Source organism: Ochotona curzoniae, unplaced genomic scaffold, assembly GCF_017591425.1.
Source record: "Ochotona curzoniae isolate NIBS_2020 unplaced genomic scaffold, NIBS_Ocur_1.0 scaffold_4683, whole genome shotgun sequence".
Taxonomy (NCBI): domain Eukaryota; kingdom Metazoa; phylum Chordata; class Mammalia; order Lagomorpha; family Ochotonidae; genus Ochotona; species Ochotona curzoniae.
Window position 1 is genome coordinate 28,403,574 of NW_024467121.1, and position 22,696 is coordinate 28,426,269.

Sequence of the window (22,696 nt, forward strand, 5' to 3'; positions counted from 1 at the left end):
TTAATTTCAGAGCTATTGGAAACTATACATATGAAAAAACAAGTTTATATTTTTATGAGTATCACAGTATATTTGAGTATAAATATGATATTCATAACCAAATGTCTTCAGTTTAAATTAATTCTGAGTTAATAATAAACACAAATCTTGCATATGCATTACCAGTAAAATCTACTAAAAAGTTTCCAAAGCTTTAAGACTGACTGTATCAGCTAAGGTTTTTAAAGAATGAAATACAGGGCCTGGAACAATAGCCTAGTGGGTAAATCCTCGCCTTGCATGCACCAGGATCCCATAATGGGTGCCTGTTCATGTCCTGGTTGCTCCACTTCCTATCCAACTTCCTGCATGTAGCCTGGGAAAACAGTAGAGAATGGCTCAAAGCTTAGGGACCCTGCACCTGCATAGAAGACCCAGAAGAACCTCCAGGTTCCTGGCTTTGGATCAGCTCAGCTCCAGCCGTTGCGGCCACTTGGGAGGTGAACCAGAGGATGGATAATTTTTCTGTTCCTCCTTCTGTCTGTATATCTGACTTTCTAATAAAAATAAATAAATTTTAAAAAGAAAAGAAAAAAGGACAAAATTCAGAGAACAGCCTCATCTTTGCCCTGGTCTTTCTCAACACGTTCCCTGTGGACCCAGCAATGCTGAATTATCAGATTTAGGTAGTCCTAGTTCCTGCCAACCTTGACAGAATTCCAACCTCCTACACAGAACAAAGAGGCCACTTTCTTCATATTAATGGGTTCTTGCTAAGAGTCACTGAAATGTGTAAATTCTTCCTTGCTGTAGTAGTTGACTCTGTTTTTACTGATTTTTCACTCACAATACCATGGTTCTCATTTTTAGCAGAGAATCCAATACCAGGTGGGCTCTGTATTGGCGAAAGGGAAGGAGGAAGAAGAAAATTTAAGCTGCAGGCCTCATTCTTGCAATATGGAGGCAGGTATGGACAGACAGGGCCACCCCTTCACACTTCTCACCTTCTGCCCCAATGGACACCAGTTTCACCCCTTTGCTGGCTATGTAATCCAAAGCTTTGTTGACATTAGCAATTTTGTGGAACCGCATTTTCCCTCGGTCAGGTTTGGGCAGCCTCTCCCCTACAGGACAAGAAGAAAAACAGTAAAGACATAACAAAATGTTAGTCCTTGATCAGGATCAAGGTAGCAATATTCAGAGCACAGTTACCTGTTTCTGCTGTGTTCTAGTTCCTCTCAATAACAGCATGGAGGTAACATTAACAATAACAACAACAAAAACCTAACAATCAAATGGGCCACGCAGGAAGCCATGCTGTATAAGCCATAAGCTTCTGAGAGTCTGATTTGGCTCACAGGCCAATTTACCAATGAAAAGAGAGAAGCTGGTTAGTTTCCCTGGAGCTGCTGGCTAGCTGTTGGAGGAAGTCTTGATGGCCTAGTTCAAATCACCAAGTTGGCTGCCAGAGCTCATCTTAGACACCTGATTATGAAGATATATGGATCAGGGCAGACTTGCTATCATCCTTTCCAGGCACACTTCTCCAACAGCGATCCGTTCTCTAGTCCAAGTTTAAACCAGCCAGCTGAAACTCAGAGTAAATCATAGTCTCAACAGATTTTAATTCATATATTCCAGGTCTTGCTGAAAAATATAGTGGCATCTTGGATACACAATAATTTTGGAATATACACTAGCTGAACTGCTGTAGCCTGGTTGGTGATCACACACATGTCTTTATTTTTTAAAAAAGTGTCATATTGTCTTGAGGTTGGGAGGTCTAAACATCATTTTAATAAGTCAATTCTAAATAGGGTAATTCCAGGCCAACTGCTCTTTGTAAAGGTTTTTTTTTTTTTTAATTTGTTTGTTTGTTTTACCAACTATACCATGTTCTCACCCAGCTAAGTTTAAAGGGAATGTTTATACAGTCATTTTTGAATAGAAGCTTACTACTGATTACACAAAGTACAGGCTTGGGGTGTAACACCAACCTGAGATGACTTCCAACAGTAGCATGAGTTTAAGACCATTCCTGAAGTCTTCCTCGATATTCTCAATTTGGGTGCCAGCTTTCCTTAGATGTGAATTACACCAGGCAGTGAAGGTCTGCAATAAAAACCAGATTCTACTTAGCACAAGCTGATGAGAGGTCAAACCACTTTCTTATACTCGGCACCTGACACATCACACTTCATGGGTCTGCAACTGCTTGGGCCTTCAAAAGAAAGCAGAATATGGTGGAATGAAGAACTAAAAACCCAAAGATAAGATTTTAGCAAAATTTCCTCTGTAGAGATAAAACTCATTTATTCGCTATCCCAATCTAATTTCTGCTCTTTATTTAAGAAAAACAGCACTGTTTCTATAACCTATAGATTTCTGAAAACCTCTCTTCTTGTGGGGAAGCAAAACTCATATTAGCATGGGTTTTATTTACTGCATACAACAAAAATAAGTTTATGGATAGATAATATTTTAAGAATGTTATTCAAAATGCTTCACTTTAGACCACAGGGAGGCTGACATTGAGTAACATTATCTACAACTAGTTTACCTCAGATGAACAATAACCTTAAACTAATAACTGAATTGATGTTTTAACCACTATGCCATCGCTCTGGGCCACTGATTTTTTAAATATATGATTTTTTTAATGACACCAACATCCTAACTCACATTTCCTAAGCCTTAAACAGGACTCTGGACTTCAAATATGACTTGATGGAGTCCTAACCTAGAAGGGCTCACAATTACATGGTGTTAACCAATTACTGGGGGCAAGCTTCAATGGAAAATGGATGATATATTAAGTGGCATTCACAGTCATTCTGTCTATTTTTCACGCTTCTTTTAACTCAGCTTCCACTTGTGCACTATTTCCTGCCAGCACCAGATTAGAAATGATTCTGGCAGCTGCTGGCCAAGAATGCAAACTGTCCCTCTGCCTTCCGACAGCTGCTGGGCTTGAGAACAAAGTGTCTGTCACGTGACACTCCAGGGTGGAGGAACAGGGGTTGGAGAAACTAGGTTTGTGCCCAAAATGAGAAAATCAACCATTCCAAAGCAGACTGCCCCCAAGTAAGACTACAAAAGGACAAAGTGTCCTTAACAATTGATTCTTCTGGGTAGTAAAGAGGTTTGTCAAGTCTGACTAAAAGTCACTGACTTCCAGAATTATGTCATGTCATTAAAGTTAAAGACAAGGAGGAAATGCAAGTGTTTTCTTGTACGTGCAATAATAACTGAGGGCCTTAATAATAATTGTCTTTCCTAAAAGAAACAAACTCTTTAAACCAAAACAGACCTAAACAGAAAAGATATTTTGTATACAGTTTGGATCGATACTCAGTATGGATGGTGGCCCCTATTGAACTAATTGGTAGCAACTATTGAAATCAATGAAGATGAAAGGATATGTAACTTTTGGCTCTGCAGTTGTACTAGCTATCATTCAAGCACTCAGAAAACACATGTGCCTGTGGTTACTGCGTTTAAGTGTTATTCATTTATTTTTATTGTAAAGGCAAAATCACAGAGAAGATTAGAGATAGAGAGAATGATCTTCCATCAGGTAGTTCACTACCCAAATGGCCACAATGGCCTGAGCTGATCTGATCTGAAGCCAGGAGCCAGGAGTCTCCTCTAGGTCTCTCATGCCTGTGCAAGGTCCCAATGCTTTGGGCCATATTCCACTGCTTTTCCGGGTGCATTAGCAGGGAGCTGGATGGGAAGTGGAGCAAGTTGGACATGAGCTGGTGCCCATATAGGACGCCGTGTTTGCAGGTAGAGGATTAGCAAATTGAGCCATTGTGCTGGTCCCAGATAGAGTCATTTTAAATCACTGCTTTTGAATTTTTGTTTTGTTTTGTTTTGTTTTGTTTTTTGCTGAAGGTAACATTCTTATGGGAATCTATTATTTATTTATTTAAATGTTAAATTCATAATTACTTTTTAAAAGGGAAAAATATAGTTCCAACAGTTAGAAATCCAAATGGCTTTACAGAACTATATAAAATGCAAACCCTTCCTGTTATCCTTGTTTCCCATCTATCCAATGTCTTGCCTCAGAAAGAACCAAGGGGCTTCAGTGTATCATGTATCCCTCCAACAGCTTTCATACATGTATTAACACAGAGACACTTATTTTCAGGGTGTTCCTTTTAATGCAAATCATGTTATGCACATTATTTTGTACATCATTTTTAAAAACCTATTGAAAAATTATAACCCAGAGGGGCCAGTGTTGTGGAGTAGCTGATTAAGCTACTGCTTAAAATGTCAGCATCCCATGGAAGAGTACCAGTTCAAGACCCAGCTACTCTGCTTCTATTCCAGTTTTCTGTTAATATGCCTGGGAAGGCATATCTACAACTAGTTTACCTCATTAGCAGGAATTAGCCTCATCCCATCTTTCATAATATGACTTACTAGCAGAGTAACCGTTCCATGGGAACTGCAAGACTTCTGCCTTTTTCCGAGTGAAATTATATAATAGGACAAGCAATACAATGTGTTTAACAGAAAGAAAGTTATGTATGTTCTAACTGAATTATTGAGAAATTGGTGTTATTCAACTGCTGCACATCTGTATCTGATTTCTTTTCAAACCAATTAAGCCTACAGTCCTGGCAACTTACATTGTAGACTGTCCCACAGGGTGAAGATGGAAAAGATTCTGTGATCATATCATACACAATTCTACCTGGAACAAACTGTTACCTGGGTATACAAATGAGGACCAAAATAAACAAATATAATAGTAAATAAAATAAATTAATGATGTATATGATGTAGTTCCTAAAGTCTTTAGCAGGCAGGTTCTAAGTTCAGGCTGACTCCAAAAAGATTCTCAGCTCAAGTTTTACCATTCCATTTTCTCTCAACAAAAATGTTGACAACATATCAATACATTTTCATTGTGCTTTTTTTCCCCCACAATAGTCTTTTCTGTAAAAATTACAAAAATATCCTCTTTTCAGATCACATTTCCTAAAAACAGAAATTCATGATTGACATAAGGCTCTCTCTGATTGAAGCAGGCTGGGGTGTATGGAGGCCTGGGACTTTGAGGCAGAGCGGCAGCATGAAGCTCAAGAGGAGGCAGTCCAACAAACCTACGGTGTTTACATCCATAATGGGTCAGGTCAGAAACAATCTGGAGCACTCAGTGACCTTCAATTTGAGGCTGCATATCACTTACTGTTCAGGGAGTCAAGACATTTAGAGGCCCATACTGTTGATATTGAACTTACCCTGATACTTGTCCTGGCCTGGATCCTACAGGGAGGGGCAACTGACTCCCCAAGAGGGAACAGGGAGGACATGCACGCCTGGTCTGGCCTGCAGCCATGGCTCAAAACTTAAGTTCTATTTCTGCCTCTGACACCATCCAATTATTTGTCCTTCATGTTCTGATGCTCTGCTGGCTATAAAGAAATGACTGACATGGTGGGGAACAGCTTTATGAAATAGTTCAAGAGGTTATCAAGTGGAGAAGAAACGCAAAAGTTCTTTGGGCAACACCACCTATACTGTTGCACTTGTGTAAAACCACAATTACATTAAGCTGATTTTCTGTTTATTTCTCTATTTATAATAATCACCATAACAGTATTTTCTATTTCACAAATTTTCAATTTGCTAGGATGACTTCTAATCACTTTCCTGGTTTTTATTAGATTTTGAAAAGCAGGTTGGGAGGTGGCTCCAGCATATTTTTTGCAATCTCAGGTTACTGAGGTAAGAAGAAGGCCAGATTCATTTCTCTGAAGTTAAAATACTTTCAGCTTCAGTAAGAAAGTACTTGAGGCCTGTGTTGCAGCATAGCAAGAAAAGGCAACACCTGTGATGTTTGCATCCCAAAAGGATGTCAGTTTGAATCCTGGCTGTTCCACTTCCAACTCTGTGTGGCAAAGTAGTGGAAGATGGACTAAATCCTTGGGCACTTGTATCTACATGAGAGACCCAGATGAAGTTTGGGCTCCTGGCTCTGACCTGGCCCAGACCCAGCTGTCGCAGCCATTTGAGGAATGAACTCGCAGATGGAAGCCTCCCCCTAAACCCCATCTCTCTCTCTGCCTTCCAAATACACAAACAAAAAAAATCAGGAAAGAAGGAAGAAGACAGAGGAAGAAGAAGAAAAGCAATTCTGTCCTCAGAGTAGTGTGTCCTGGACCTCTGGAAGGGGAGAAATTCCATTCCTGCATTCCATAGGATCGAATCTGGCAAAAGCAGAAAAGCCTAGTTTACTATAAAGCTTTATAATCCCAGCCAGGAAGGCCTTAAAGGTACACACATCATGTCAAGATCCACACTGGGTGACCCTCACAAACAATACAAAACCCCAATCAACAGGCCACTCCAGAACCACGTCAGAAACCAGTGGTATGACCTTTGATTTAAATAGTCAGATCCTTCTCAGCAGACATTGTCTTTTTGTTTGTTTGTATTTTTAAATTATATTTTTGGCAATCTTTACATTGTTGATTAGGGTAAAAAGTTACAAGGGCTAAAGGGAATATTGAGGGAGAAGCCCCACCCAGTCTCCCACCCACCCCAGGTCCTGGATGTAGGGCATGTTCTGAGATCCTTGCTCAAGTGGTCCCGGTAGCTCACCAGTTATGCATCGCTGCCAATCTTGCCACTCCTGGCACGATGAGGCTGTTGAAGAATCCGCTGATTGACATAGCCCATCATAGAGTCTCCTTTTGTCCAGTGTTTCGCCTCAGCAGACATTTCCAAGGTCTTTCCACAGACATCTACACTAGCATTAAGGAAGTCCTCAGGAAAGTCATCTACCCTGGTAGCTACTTGCTCAGGATAATGAGGACTGAATAACCATCTGATCTGAAAAATTCCAAACCTTCAGCTTTGAGAAATACCCAAGTACATCTTTCAATTATTCATCCAAAAAATTTAATCAAAGCAAAGACTTCACAATGAAAGTATTAGTCCTAAGATGCTGGGCATCCTTTGAGCAATTACTAAGACATCTTGGAAGTCTATCTGAGGCCTAGATGTTTTTACATTTTACATAGCCAGGCATCTAACTACATAAAGGGCAGTCTTCTTATTCTCTGCTCACATATTTCTGGTTAATTCTCAAAATCCTATTAGATACTGTAGTAGGTGACAAGTTTGGCTTAGCAATTCCTCAAAAACAGCTGGCCTTATCCTGAGACCTGGTTTAGGTATCAGTTTTCTGTCTGTTCTGGGCAGGTCTGCTCATCTATTCACAGCTTGTTTCTTCTCCTAGGAACTCTGTTATTAGCCCTGATTCAATTGGTTGTTTGGAAGCTATGATGGATTATAAAAACCTGGAAAACAATTTTTTTTTTGCAAATCTAAATGCCACAGAAACATAAAAGAACAGCTTTTGGTGGTGGCAATTCAAAGAAACTGAGGTGCTCTGGGGTATAAAAGGAAAGAATCAAGTCATTTCAGAACTTTGCTCAGTCAAGGCAAGATTGCTCAGAAAAAATAAGGATACCACATAGTCACATTTTAAGCCTACTGGAGCACAGAAGATAGTCCGCCTCCTATAACCAAGGCTTAACCTGCTATTGCTTAGCACAATCATAGCATGCTGCTGCATAGAAATAAAGGGGAGGTAAGAAGGGTTGGGAACCATTAATCCAGGGGCTGTGAAGTCTTCATCTGTTCCAGGTCTGTCACAAGTGCTCACACACAGTTCAGAGCATGGACAACATCGTTAGCGTATCTTACGTTCCTCAGGGTAGAAAGTGTTCAGAACATTAGGTTGTGTTAAAGGTATAAAAACATTTTACCCATGCTATTTTCAAAAAACACTGATTGATAAAAGGTGGTTAAAACCTAACGAAGCAGTGCACTACATTTGACCAGGACTTGGTTCATAACACAACAGGTAAAGAATCTTAAAACTTACTACTGTAAAAAGGCAAGTCCATTGCATTCCACTGTAAAATAAAGCCCACAATTGATTTCTCAGGCCTTTAAGTGCCTGCAGGCATACATACACATTATGAATAAAAAAAATATGAGCCCAAAATAAACACCATAACCACCAATCCTGTCTTCTTCACTTCTATAGGGACCCACAAGCATTCTTGTGAATGTAAGAATCTACGGTCACATACAGAGCTAATATCCATTCGAAGTATCAATACTCCCAAGTTTAAACTGTGTTGATCTAAGTCATAAATAAACTGGAACTTCCTCAACTGTATTAAACACTGCTTTTAACTTGAGTTCTAGGGCTACTTATAAGTGCCCAACAAAATTCAGAATTACCTGCCACTATACTCTCCCTAAGAATCTCAAGAAGAAGGAAAGCCCACAGATAACTCAAGGGTTTTCCAAGGCACCATTATCACTACTACTTGAAAATTCTAAGAAATGCTGGTGAAAGCAATATAAGGGAAAGCATGACTTTTGGTCTTCTGGACAGTGCCTGGAACACAGGGGTGTTCAATACTATCTTTTTGGGACTGGCATTGAGGTACAGCAGATTAAACCACTCCTGTGATACTGGCATCCTTTATGAGTATCAGTTCAAATCCTGGCTGTTCATCCTCTGCTCCAGTTCCCTACTAATGTGTCTGGGAGGGCAGTGGGAAATGGCCCAAGTGGTTGGTCCTCTGCTACTCACATAGGAGAGCTGGATGGAGTCCCAGCTTTCTGGGTTTGACTGGTTAAGAACCAACCACTGCAGCTATCTGGGGAGTCAATCAACAGATGGAAGATCGCTCTAGCTCTGTCTTTCAAATAAATGAAATAAATCTTGTTTTAAAATAACTATTTGTTGAATATGATATTGTGTGTCAGACTTTCTGATATAGATGAAGAAAGACAGCTTTTTCCTTGATAGGGAAATTAAAAAGACTGAGAGGCTAAAAATGGATCTCTGCTCAAGTTCCAGGGTTTTAAAAATTATTATCATGTCAAACCTAACTATAGAATCCTTAAATGTTAAGATTTGGTAATCTTGCCAGAGACAGAGTGAGAAAGAGAGAGGGAGATACCTTGTAAAAATAACAGGCAACCTCACTGCTGAGGGTGTCTAAAAATAGCATCAAACTAAATGGATGACAATTTAAGTGGATAGGTTAAAGTTGGCTCTCAGCACTTGCGAAGATAATCTTATCCAGGTCTGGTTTTAATCAGAAATTCCGAACCATGCCTTTCTCTCCGGCTCACAGACTGGCTTCCTTGGGCTGTTCAGAATACAACTCTTTAGCCCACAGGCTGTTCAGAATACAAAAAGGAAAATGCTAGGAAAAGAGTAAATGCTTTCAGTGTTTCATCTAAGTAAGCTACCTCAGGCTAATTTCAATTTGAGGACTGATCTCCCGGTTACATATAATCTTCCCTATAACTTCCTGAAAGGATGGAACAGATTAAAGTCATGGCATTTGGAAAGGGGAAAATTGCTAATAGGGCTATTTTACACAGGGAAAAAGCTGTGCTCCCATGGACACTGCTCATGGCACTCTTTCAAGGCTCTTCTACAACTCAAAGTCACAGACAACTGATAGCAAGGCAGAATGACTGTCCACACACATGCCTATGAAGTCTCTTCAGTGAGACAACCTCCATTTTCCCACAGAACAAGTGTGTCTCCATTTGGACATTTATTTCAAAATTTCTAATCAACAAATGTGTGCATACTTTGAAATGTCTTTTGGAACGCTGATGCTGCCTTACCAATTTTCACATTAAAGAGTTTAAGTCACATTTCTAACACATATTTAATCTTTATATAATGGGACTTCAGAAAGTTTGGTGAAAAATGGATTTGAAAGATAAGTTTATATTGGTGCCATGATCTGTCCATAATTTTTTGTAAATTAGGATTTTTTCTATAAACTTTCTGAAGAGCATGCATACTTATGAGATTTCTATTTGAGAATTGTATTTCAGTACATACTGTTAGTCTTCTGAAAAGAGGTCAACACTTGAATAAGCTAAAACATTCACTGTTCTGATCAAAATTTCATTGATATCAATAAAAATAAATAGGAATTTGTAAGAATGATAACAAATTCACCCAAGCCCATCATTTGCTGATCTTAGAGTGTGCTTCTGTTGTCTATGAAATGGACAACTGTCCTAAATCCAGGCCTACTGCATTCCAACTCCACGTCAAACACCCCATTTAACACTCTGTGTCTCAATGTTCCTTCTTGTCCTGATCACCATAAATAATCCTGGATATGGGTCAAATTACTTAGCGTATTTTTCTATTTTATAAATATCTTACATTTATCATGAAGTCAAAGTCAAATCCTCATCTGTTAATTTCCTCCCTGCTCAGGAAAATTCCCCACACATATTTTATTACCACAAACCAGAGTCTTTATCATTCTCCTCATTCTTACTTGTTAGCTACAGTTATTCAACTCTACCTTTTCATAATCCTCAAGTTCAAGTTAAGCAACGCAGGCAGCACAGCAACTATTCCTGGGATACTATGCAATTTAAGCTAGCTTTTCTCTTCTCCAAGAAGGGCTTTTTAATTCCTGAGACAAAAATTTTATTATTAAAAAATGTATAGCATTCTCTTTTCTAAAGCAGAGTTAATAAATTATCTTGATGAAATTTCCTGATTTGAATGTCAAATCCAATGCAGTTAAGGTTAAAAATATTCAGATTCTTAAACTATTTTGGGGTTGGAAGCATATGTTAAATTAACAAAAACAAATATCTTCAAAGTCTAAGTTATTTTTACATTAAAAAGAAAAAAATACATTTAAAAATATTCAAAGCAGTAAGAGGATCACCTGAAAGATCCAAGCTTAAAGACATTCAGAGCCAGGAGCCGGGAAGTCACAAGCTGGGTGCTCCTCAGGGTTGCACCTGCCTCCCCTAAGCTGGCACAAACTATGTGGAGAATTCCTTTGAGGACTTTGTGGTAAGCAACCATATGAAGGTTCCCAACAAACAGCCTATGATTGATCCTGAGCTATGCTGCCCGAAATAACTTGTTTCCTTGGAGTCTGGCTAATTATGTGCAAGGTGTGGGCTCTGTGGAAGGGCATACCCAGTGTTCCTTAGCTTTAAGCTATGGCAACACTTATCATAATTCCTCATTCTCTTCTTGAAGGGGAACTCAAGCTCAAAGGAAAACACCATGCTGTTTCCCTCCTTAGCCCATCCGGCAACTGGGGAAGCAGCTTGTCCCACACAGATAGCAAAAATAAATATTCAAGTTCACCATACTGTTACTATTTTCAAGGACTCAAATAAATGGCTGCCTAAATATAGGAATGAAAGCATTGGTGTAGACTGAAGCAGCTCTCTGTAACACACCTCCTTGTCTGCATTGGTATCCTACTCTATAGTCAGGTGTATTAACAGCTTTCCTCTACATATGGGTGAGATATAGTTAACATATGGAAGAAAAAAACCAGGAAGTTGGGCAGTTCCAAATTTCCTGCTGACCAGAGGGAATCAGCTGGGATCTCTTCCATCAAGTTCTTCCCTCTTGCTCATATTGATTGGAAAACGTTTATGGAAATACACAACAGGGGCAGGCATTGAGCCTGGCAGTTAAGATACCAGACAGGACATCCACATCCCACACGCAAGTCGAGCAGGCTTGACTCTGTGCTCTGGGTTTGGACTACAGCTTCCTGCTAATAAGCACTTTGGGAGGCAGCAGTGATGGTTTAGGTAATTGGGTTCCTATTACACACTTGGGGGAAAGAGACCTGGGTGCAGCTTCCAATTCTGAGATGCAACCTTGAGCAATTGTGGATGTGTGGGGGTCAACCAGGGAATGGGAGCACGCTCTCTCTCTCTCTCCTGCTCAAAAAAGAAAACATATAATAAAGATACAATAAAAGCTTTGCATTCTGAGCCATTTCAAGCAATCAGATACTACTCACGAAACTCATAAACGTGTCCTCTCATACTACAACATAAAACAAACTAGCAGGCATTATGAGGCAATGCTAACACTGTCTCAGGGCTGTGACTTCAATATTTCTTACCTACACGTCCAACAATGAGCATGTATTCTTTATATGAATCATTTAAAAATGTGTTTTAAAAAAGTAATTTGGAGGGCTGGCATCTTGGGACACCTGCATTCCATACTGGAGGTTCAAGTCCCACCTGTGCTATCAACTCCAGCTTCTTGCTGATGCATACCTTGGGAGGTAGCAGGTGATAGCTCAGGTACTTAGGCCCTTGTCACCCACATGGGAGACCCAGAATGAATTTCAAGCACCTGGCTTTAGCCTGACCAGGTCATAGGTGTTGTCAGCTTTTTGGGAGTGAATCACTGGAAAGATCTCTGCTTCTGTTACAATGTCTTTTTCTCTTCCTCTGCCTCCCGCCTCCAACTTTCTGCTTCTCAAATTAAAAATTAAGTAATTCAGGAAATTATATACAAGTTGTTAGGCTAGATGAATGACCTATTTTCTTTGCCCTTCCCAGTTTGTCTGTAATTATGCTACTCAGCTCTATTTTTATCAATCCTCTATATTCCTAAATAAGAAGAACAACACTGTAATCTGGAATATTAGATGACTGACATAATCAATTAAATGCAATATTAAGATTTTTTTAAAGTACCACATTGAAACCCCTATTTGGACATATTTTGAAACCCTAGTGGAGAAGGTACACATTGTCCAAGTTCTAGGACGGCAGAAGTGAAATCCTTTAGAGTCTTTCATATCCAGTTACCCACACGCTAGCTGCAGCAATAGAAGCCACTGTAACATGCCAGGTATTTCTGACACTGTTTTTCCTGCATCCCTACCAAGTCCTTAAAAGACTTGAAAGGCAAGAGTCCCACCTACGTCTCATTAGAGATGTGAGGGGAATTTTACATTACACATGACTTTACCACACAGTAAAGAAATACATTTATCACTTTACTCCAAGATTTTCCAGTGTGTGAACATACATGTAAATTCCTAAAATTTTGAGAAAAGACAAACTATAACAAGAATAGACCCAGAGACCCCACTTTGATCATTGGTTCAGATAATTAAATAATGTTTAACCCGTAATTTTTCACACATACAGAATAAACATCCTTAAACACATAGCCCATTTAATATCAAGTTGTTTGAAAAGTAAATGTATGCAATATTTATAAAATCATACACATAGCATACAAAACATCAAAGTTTAACAGCATTTCAGAGGGCAATCTGGCCTTTACAAGGCCTCCAGCAAGGTGAGTGGTTTATATCTCTCTCATTACTGGCCTTAATCCAAGAACAGCCTGCTACGTTTCGTCTTCTGAAAGATTCATGAATTAGGATATTCAGAAATCACCAGACATCTGATGATACATTTGTCAAAATTTAAGAAATCTTACAGGATTCATCATCATGTTTTTTAGATGTTCCTTTTGGTGTCTTTATTTTTAAAATATCTTTGAGGTGTATTTTTAAAATTCTTTATTTATATTGGAAAGACAGATCCACAGAGAGGAGGACAGACAGAAAGATCTTCCATCTGCTGGTTCAGTCTCCAAGTGGCTACAATAGCTGGAACTGAACTGATCCATAGACAGGAGCTACTAGCTTCTTTTGAGTCTTTCATGTGTGTGCAGATCTCAAGGCTTTGGGCTGTCCTCTGCTGCTTTCCCAGGCTACAAGCAGTGAGCTGGCCAGGAAGTAGAGCAGCCAGGACAAGAATTATCACCCATATGGGATGCCAGTGCTCAAAGGGGGAGGATTAGCTATTTGAGTCATTGCACCAGGTCCTGAAATGCATATTTTTAACATATATTATAGCCAAAAGCTTAATGGTCCTACCAAATAATGAGTTCAACAAGCTTAAAACTCAGAACTAGGCCACAGGCATATGTAAGTTATTTTGTGCCAATAGCATTTTACCCATCAGGAGGCTGGCTAGTGCAGCTTTTTGAAACATGGTGGTCATAGCTAGTACTATAAAGTGGACATCTTGGGAGAGTCAGAAGAGATGCTATTTTTAATTTCTCTGGGACACCAGCCACAAACTGAGACTGTTCTGGGCAAACTGGGATGTAGGGTCCATATTCTCTCTGAATTGTATCCACCACCCTTCCTCATCTCATAAAGAAAAGAGATCCAGGGAGAGGCTGTGATGTGCACAGAGTAGTGGGGATATTGTGCTGCTTTACCAAACCAGGTTCTTTGATTTTTCTGTAGTGGGAATTGACAAGGGGCCAAGGTAGAACCCAGACAAGGTACATTGCAGGGATTTATACTCCAATGCAAGAGAGACAGCATAGTGGAAAGAAGTTCCACTTACTGGCTTTCTGACTGGAGCTGCACAGCATCTTACAGGGCTGGGGAGGCATAGGCAGTTCCCACCCAGCACACGGCACTTGGACTTACATCCAGCTTGGAGTTTTGGCTTGTTGCCCTCAGTAATTACCTTGATTCGCTGCCAGCCCAGTGCTCTGAATAGGCACTGTTGTTATGCTTACACACAACACACAATGGGAGTGGTTCTCACAATTGCCACCCCAGGAAAAGCCGCATATTGGTCACATTGAGCTACTCTTGGCTTATGGTCAGGCTTTGGACACACCTTACTCAAGACTGGTTTGGAGCTAGCTGGAGATGGGTATGTAGACCAGGAAACTGACACACACCCAGTGAAAGGGGCCTCTGCCTTACTGCTCACACCAACTGTCATCTTTTAAAGTTAAAATAAGTCTTGTAAAGGAAGAGCTGACCCAGAATCTTCATGTATGTGAAGTCCCCTGCTCCCATCACTCTTCTGGGGTTACTTTGGAAATTCACCTGAGAGGGTAAGGGTCTGCTTTGTGTCAAAATAAAAGCAGAAGCAGTCTTGGCAAGACAGGACCTAAAAATAACCTGTGCAGAAGAACACTTTCAATGTCTGGCTCCCTCCTCTGACTGTCCTCTGGGGGTGGTGGAGGACATAAAAATGCAGAATTATCAAATTCAGACATTGTTCCCACTTCATGTCTCAAATTCAAGCTCAGTACCCACAGCAATAGAAGCAGCAGTTGGGGGAGCTAGGAGAGCCCCAAAACAACAAGCCTGTCAGAGATGAGGGTCAGTGCACAGGTTCAACTAAGTTTGCAGCTCCTTAGCCACAAGGTATATTCTACTGACATCACATGTGAGGGCTTGTGCTGAAAGACGTCAAAAGGCTTCATCTTTGCCAAAGGTTTTTTTTTGTTGTTGTTGTTTTCCAGCACAATCCCTCCTCCTCTCTCACTGGGCCTGGAATTCTAGCAATCAGATCACATGGTTACAGACTGAGAAAGGCTAGTTCCATGATTATCACAGATCCCTAGAAAGGCAGGTACTAGGAATCTCTTGTTTATAGGAAAAGGCAGACATGATGTCAAGAGCATGGGAAATCATTAGAATTCTGGGACTTCAGGTGGCATTTAGGGTGAGGGGTGGGGCCAGGGGAGAGCCTGAAGTGAAGTGGCCAAGGTGGGCGCAGGAAACTTGAGGCACTGCGAGAACTTATCAACCAGGGAAAGGCAACCAGGACTCATGGGCTAGTTGTGGTTCTGCCAGGTGCTACTTTCTTTCATAATAAAGCATTTACTAATTATGAAAATTTTTCCTTTGAGAACCAGACACGCCCCATTCATAAGGACTTGACTTTGCTTTAGCCAGTTGAGCTCCAGGCACTCCGTTATATTCTCTCCCTAGGCTTGAAGAGACCTATCATGAAAAGTTCAAAAATTAAAATTTAAAGCAGCATTTAAAAAAATGCGGTGAGTTCCTGGTACTGCCAATTCTCAACCTGCCAGGCTCTGTCCCCATGCAGTTCTGATCTTAGAGTGATCCAGCCGGTCACTTCTCAGTCTTTTGGCTAAGATCAAGTATAGAGTGGTCCAGTGGACGGAAGCCTGGAGGCGCCTGCAGGAGGGTGACTTCAATCTGTGCTCTTGCCTTGGAAAGTCTCATTTCCTTGTTCCCCAAAGAGCTGGCTCATCCTGAAGCTTAGGCTCCTGAACTCCGGCTTCTTTTGGAACTGAATCAGACACAGCAGCCTCGAATTCCAACGGCACGGCCTTCCTGGCATGTCCTCCCCAGTTCCCTCAGAACTTCATTTGCCACTTCCTGTGCCCCTTTTCTCTTACTGTGAATATCTATCAATAGGACAGAGACCATGGGAGCTTAACCTCTACAGATTCCTTTGACTGAAAAAAGCATTTCCTCCCTGAAAACTGAGTTTTCTCACTGTTATTTATTTTTTTAAAGATTTATTTTTATTGAGAAGTCAGATATGCAGAGAAGAGGAGAGACAGAGAAAAAGAGCTTCGTCTGCTGTTTTACTCCATAAGTGGCCGCACTGCCTGAGCTGAGCTGATTCAAAGCCTTCTGGGTCTCCCATGGGGGTGCAGTGTCCCAAGGCTTTGGGCCATCTTTGACTGCTTTCCAAGGCCACAAGCACGGAGCTGGATGGGAAGTGGAGCTGTGGGGACATGAACTGTAGTCCATGTGGGATCCTGGCACACACAAGGCGAGGACTGTAGCTACTAGGCTACCATACCAGGCCCATCACATTCTTATTTGATGTTCCCAGTTTCACTACCTTAGAAATTTTTTAAAAGTCAGAGTAAGTATATCAATCCACAAAGGTAAGAGGGTATGGGTAAGTGAAAAACTAGCAATACTAAAGCCTAGTTCTGTAGGCTAAGAAACTAAGCAGAAGGTAACAAAAACAGAGACAGTATCAAAAAGCCTTACCCTTACACAGCCTGGATCTGAAACCCAACTCTACCACTCACCGAGAATATGCAACCAAACAATTAGCTAACAAAATTTCAATCGTGAGCTACAGTCACACATTCCTTGCTTCCAACAGAATTTTCCAGCTACCTGCCACTTTTACAACCTAAACCAGCAATGGAAAAGTTATTTTAAAAACTAGCTAGGGCCCAGTTCAATAGCCTAGTGGCTAAATCCTAGCCTTGCATGCTCTGGGATCCCATAGGGGCACTGTTTCCTGCCCCTGCGGCTCTACTCCATGCATATGGCCTGGGAAAGCAGTAGAGCACGGCCCAAAGCCTTGGGACCCTGCATGCACATGGGAGACCCGGAAGAAACTCATGGTTCCTGACTTCAGATGAGCTTAGCTCTGGCCAAGCTACAGCCGTTGTGATCACTTGGGAATGAACCAGCAGACAGACCTTTTTTCTTATCTCTCCTTTTCTCTGCAGATCTGCCTTTCCAATAAATCTTTTTTTAAAAAAAACTATCTAAAAATCAAAACTATGTAAAAAAACAAAAATTATATTTATCTTTCAAAATGGTCAAGACCAATTGATATATGTGGTTTTAAAAGTCCCTGGAAATTCCAATAGTTGCCTCTCTATTTCATACAGTGACTAGTATGAGATAACAGGAGTAATATGCCAAAATCCACCTCCTTTTTAAAATCTGCTACAACAATGGATTAAAATATCAGTTATTCTGTCCGAACAGAATTACCTCTTTGATTACTTAAAGAAAAGTTATGTGCTCCAAAATCTTACCCCAAAAGCCAAAATATATAATAGAATTAGCAGTCATTTTATATTTCACAAAACTTCAATAGAATAGAAATGTTACAGTCTGTATAAACACATGGCTTGCATTTTTTAAAATGTTAGCCCTCTTCCTACATCCCAGCTCAACCTGTCCATCGTCAGGAAATGCCCTTCCTCAAAAACGTGTTTCTAAACACGAAAGTATAATTCTCTGCAGGTAAGTTTAAATTTCTTGCAATTCTGTGTATGCCCTTTACTATTTTCACAACTGATAGTCTCCACTAAACCAAACACCTCAAGGAAGTTAATAATTCAAATCACTGCCTTAATTTTAACATGATAATTTTTTTAAAGATTTATTTATTTATTTATTACAAAGTCAGATATACAGAGAGGAGGTGAGACAGAGAGGAAGATCTTCCATCTGAAGACTCACTCCCCAAGTGAGCGCAACGGCCGATGCTATGCTGTTCCAAAGCCAGGATCCAGGAACTTCCTCCGGGGTATCCCACACGGGTACAGGGTCCCAAGGCCTGGGCCGTCCTTGACTGCTTTCCCAGGCCACAAGCAGGGAGCTGGAGGGGAAGTGGAGCTGCTGGGACCAGAACCGGCACCCATATGGGATCCCAGGGCGTTCAAGGCAAGGACTTTAGCCGCTAGGCCATGCCACCAGGCCCTTAACACGATAATTTAAAAAAAAAAAAAAAGGAAAACATACCTTGGGATTTAATTCTATACCTAGTATGTTAATATCAAGCAAATTCTACTGTTTTTGATAATCCTCACAAATTTTCAATTACATTTTCCTCCATAAAACCAATTATTGGTCTTTCTGTGTTAAAACATTTTTTAATATAACAAACTTGAGCACAACCCCCACAATAATAATTACTTACAGCTTTCAGTTGCTTTGAAAATAAAACTTGTTTCACAAGCTAAAAGATATCTCACTGCACCGCACCAAAGCTCTGGGCTTCTGTTCCAGCAAGCTGACTGATTAAAGGGTCAGAGTTAGGCTTCTTGGCAAAGTTCCAACAGAATACAGAGAGGAAGATTTCTCCAGAACAAAAAAAAAAAAAAGAAAAAAGAAAAACCAAGGATGTCTTGACAGTCCAGTGGTTCCAAACTATCTAGTATCTGCACATTTTCATCCAGGAAAAAACAAAACAAAACAAAGGCTTCCACAGACAAAGTCACCACTGCCTTCAGGAGTCCTCTAATCTTAGCCCATGTTAGTGCCTCTTGGGTAACTCCTCTTCCACTTCTCTCTCTCACAATCTCAGCCACCGCGTATATAAGCAGATTCACTCCTGTACCTGGATTTGTAGCCTTCATCCCTCTCCTTGGTTTTCCCCTTAGATATCAAATACTCTCTCCAAATGCCACACTTTGGGCTTCTATGAAATCCAACAATGCTCTTCCAAGTGAATACCAAAGAAGAGTCACAGAGATACTCTGAACAGGAAGCTCTCACAACCAGACCTGTGTCTTATCAAGGGCATTCTACCCAGGATCCTGGAGGAAAGGCTGCTGACAAGCCTGAGGCCCCAGCCCTGATCTAGGAGGGAATACAGAAAAGCCTGAAGTCCCTGGAGCCCAGCCGAGGGGCAGGAGGCATGTAGGAGGCAGCCCCGACAAGAACTGCTGAGTGACTGGCTGAGATGTGTAGCACAGAGAAAGTTCAGGTAACTGCCTGGTGTTTGGCCCAGGAGCCTCAGAAGACGCTTCCAGTCGGCCTGACACAGAGGCAAGCAGGAGGAATACCTGTCTCTGCTTCCTTCCAGCAGCCCAGCTAACCAAAGAGTCCCTTCTCCAAGCTTCTCACCAAGCTTTTCTGTTTCCTCACTAGACTATAAGCACCTCAGGGGCCAGGGTTATGTCAGCATCATTCTCTTGTCTCACCCTTGGAAGGACCATGAGACAAGTTTGCCAAATGAAAGAGACAGTGAAAATCAGTTGTGCTTGGGCAGGTAAAAACATCTTCTAGCTTCTGAACTGGAAAACAGTGGGAAAGGGGGTTCTGGTGGGGGAGAAAGAATGAAAATCTGCTCAGCTGTTCGTACAAAAATTGCTCTTCTTAAACTCCTTTACAAAGATGATATTCTTGCACTTAAGATTTTCTTGCGTTTGAAATGTGTCTTGCAGACTACTTCACAAGCTTGCCTCCCAATCTTCAGCTCTCAGTTCTTTCTGGAAGCAGAGTCCCGTTCCCCGGGAAACGGCAGTGGAACTCTGACTGTCCTCCAACGTATTCCACATGAACTCCTCTGCTCATCACAGTGACTCCCCCACCCACTGCGCCTTGTCTGTAGGTGTCTCCCAGCTGTGGCAACGGACCGCAGTACTTTCTGACAGTTTTCTGAGGCTGTATTCATTATGTTTCCCTGCAAAAAATTAGATTCCTCCTCCCACACTCGAGGAAAACCTTATTTTGGGCTCAAATTTCTTGTTCAGTAGATGTGGCTGAAGGTAAGGCAGATTCCGGACAGAACATGGTGTTCCAGACAGGATGCAAAGACAACAAGTAATCTTTCCATATTTTAACAATGGCACCTGTGATTCTGCGCTGCCCACCAGGCCTGTCACCTGTCATGGAAATTAGTTTCCAAGGGTAGTCTTTCTTCCTTGACATTTCTGCACATCAAAAACTTTCTTTGGCCATCAAATGCTACCTGGAACTCCAACTCTCCTGAGCAATGCCTCTTGGATGCCAGACTAGACACCTTAGCACAATCACTCATTTTTCTGCACCGAGTGATGACATATCTTGTAAATATTTAGCTTCCCATCTAAACACCATCTCCCGGTGGCTAAACACACTCCTTTCATTAGCTTTGTCATTTGTGGTGCCCCTGTCTTGAGCTTTAAGTCAGGAGCTCTGATCCTTGGATCATATCTGCTTAACTGAATTTATACACCAGCCTACCATATGCCATGTGGTTATTTAATATTCCTAATCCCTCCTGATCACCCTCAAATTGATGCCTTCCTCACCATTGCTTCTTTGAGTCCTCACATTCTAATTCCCACCACCTTCTGCGCAGTGTCCCATCATGAGTTTTTTTTTTTTTTTTTTCCATCATGAGTTCTTTTGTGTGAATTCTTTTTGCCCTTGGCCCTCCAGCCTCAGGCCCTCACCTACTAGGATTTATCATGCAAATAATAAACTATTTCAAGCTTGGTTCTTTCAAAATTAAGCTCTGTTCTGTTTGAAAAAAACAAGTCCATACTCAGCCTGATCCAAGTCCTCTGTAACCTGGCCCTGTTGTAGTTACTCAATGTTCTCTCTACATTGAAATACGTGACCTTGAGCTTCAGAAGCCCCCTTCCTACTCACCCTTCCTCAAACACATCATAAGCCACAGACATACCCTAGAAGGCAGACATACCCTAGAAGGCTACAGCCTGGACCACTGTGGTGACTTTGACCTTTTATCCTCCTTCCTCTGAACTTGTTCTTCCATAGGGTCTCACAGTAGTGGATCTGAGGGGCATTGATAGTACTAGCAAGGTTAAGACAATATTACACTTACCACTCTTTCCCTCTCTCCCCAACACACACACTGGCTTTTCATACTATTTTGCTAGCCAAAAATGCTTTTTGATCCAACTTGCCAATCATTCAATAGTTAGTTCTCAAATGAGGACCAAACTCCAATTCTACTTCCCTACAGGTCTTTTTTCATTATTCTCCACCCACAATAATCCTCTCTGACCTACCATGACTTATTCTTTATGTAAGCATCTGGCACTTATCTTAGACAATTTGTTATGTTCTAGGTTCTAGGTGTTCCAGTGTGTCAATCCTGTTTTAGAAGCACACAGGGGAGCAGGGGGAAATGGAAAGCTAGTGTTTGATGAGCACAGAGTTTCAGTTTGGGTTGAAAAAGTTCAAGAGTTAGAAAGCAATTGATGGTTTTGTAATAACACGAATTTAAGTAATGATATGGGATTGTACACATAAAAATAGTCAAAACTGGGCCCGGCGCGGTGGCGCAAGTGGTTAAAGGTCCTCGCCTTGCACGCCCGGGATCCCATATGGGCGCCGGTTCTAATCCCGGCAGCCCCGCTTCCCTTCCAGCTCCCTGCCTGTGGCCTGGGAAAGCAGTCGAGGACAGCCCAAAGCTTTGGGACCCTGCACCCGCGTGGGAGACCCAGAAGAGGCTCCTGGCTTCGGATCGGCATAGTATCGGCCCGTTGCGCTCACTTGGGGAGTGAATCATCGGACGGAAGATCTTCCTCTCTGTCTCTCCTCTCTGTATATCCGCCTTTCCAATGAAAAAATAATAAAAATAAATCTTTAAAAAAAAAAATAGTCAAAACTGTATGTTTTGGATTATGTATATTTTACAACATAAAAGTATGACGGAGTCACCAAGGACCAAATATTGTGCTTCATCATTCTTCACAAGCCTGACTGTAGCATTCATTAGACCACTTGATAAAATTAACAAATATTCGCTGCAATATCACAAGATAATAGTGACATATAAGCATTTACAGATGACTTTACAGTGTACAAATTCCCTTCAACAGAAGTCAGTATAAACATCTCATCTGGCAGAAACCCATCAGTGAAGCAAGACAGACAGGAATTTATCTTAATTTTCTAAATGAACAAATGATAGCTCAAAAAAGTTTAGTGACTCAACTGTGGGCACACATACAGTTGCAAACAAAGCTGATTCATCTGAATCTCTTGAATCTGAGAAATTTCACAAGGTTTTAATTCACTTTTCATCTGGTGGGAGCAAACAATTGATGTTCTTGTCTCCTAGGTAATACCATGCTAGAGTGTGTTTCACTATGCAGGGCAATGAGTCTTCACCACATGCCCTTACATTAGCAGCTACTCCCCCCACCGCCAAAGACAGGTAGGGCTCCCGGGTTCTCAACCGAATCCCTATCTTGTGCACAGCTGCCCCTACACATGCACCCCTTCTTGTGGCCTAATTCCATTTGGTGATGTGACATGTTAGCCCTGATGCCAGCCAGACAGAAACACTTCAAGGTGAATCAGGTGAAGAGAAGAGGAAAACTTCTTTTTTTAAGGACCATTAAAGACAATCAAAGTTCCTCTAAGAAAACTGTGTGGATCACCAAGTCACAAAGATTTAGGATATAAAGAACCATTTAGGTACTGACAGGGATATCTCATTGCCTTAAAAGGCCTGTTCTGGTCTTCCTGTGTGGTTAAGGACAGAGCGCTGTGCTTGCGAGATAGCACACGTGCTCAGCATTGCTGCCTGGAAAAGT

The 22,696-nt window shown here is 41.2% G+C and overlaps 1 protein-coding gene and 1 long non-coding RNA gene across 4 annotated transcripts in view; both read right to left on the reverse strand.

Moving 5' to 3' along the window:
• The window catches only part of ACTN2 (actinin alpha 2), a 67,575-nt gene that overhangs the window by 41,867 nt on the left and 3,012 nt on the right, over positions 1–22,696 (reverse strand). For all 3 annotated transcript variants that reach the window (XM_040968082.1, XM_040968081.1, XM_040968083.1), the window contains exons 2-3: positions 1,977–2,091; positions 984–1,103 (exon numbers count right to left, since the gene is read on the reverse strand). In XM_040968082.1, coding sequence (XP_040824016.1) covers positions 984–1,103; positions 1,977–2,091 — 235 coding nt within the window. The remainder of the gene's footprint in view (positions 1–983; positions 1,104–1,976; positions 2,092–22,696) is intronic.
• Positions 6,626–22,112, reverse strand: LOC121148081. Its single transcript, XR_005882502.1, has 3 exons — positions 22,102–22,112; positions 11,185–11,189; positions 6,626–6,708 (listed from the first exon to the last, which is right to left on the reverse strand). It is a non-coding gene; the product is annotated as an uncharacterized LOC121148081 (long non-coding RNA).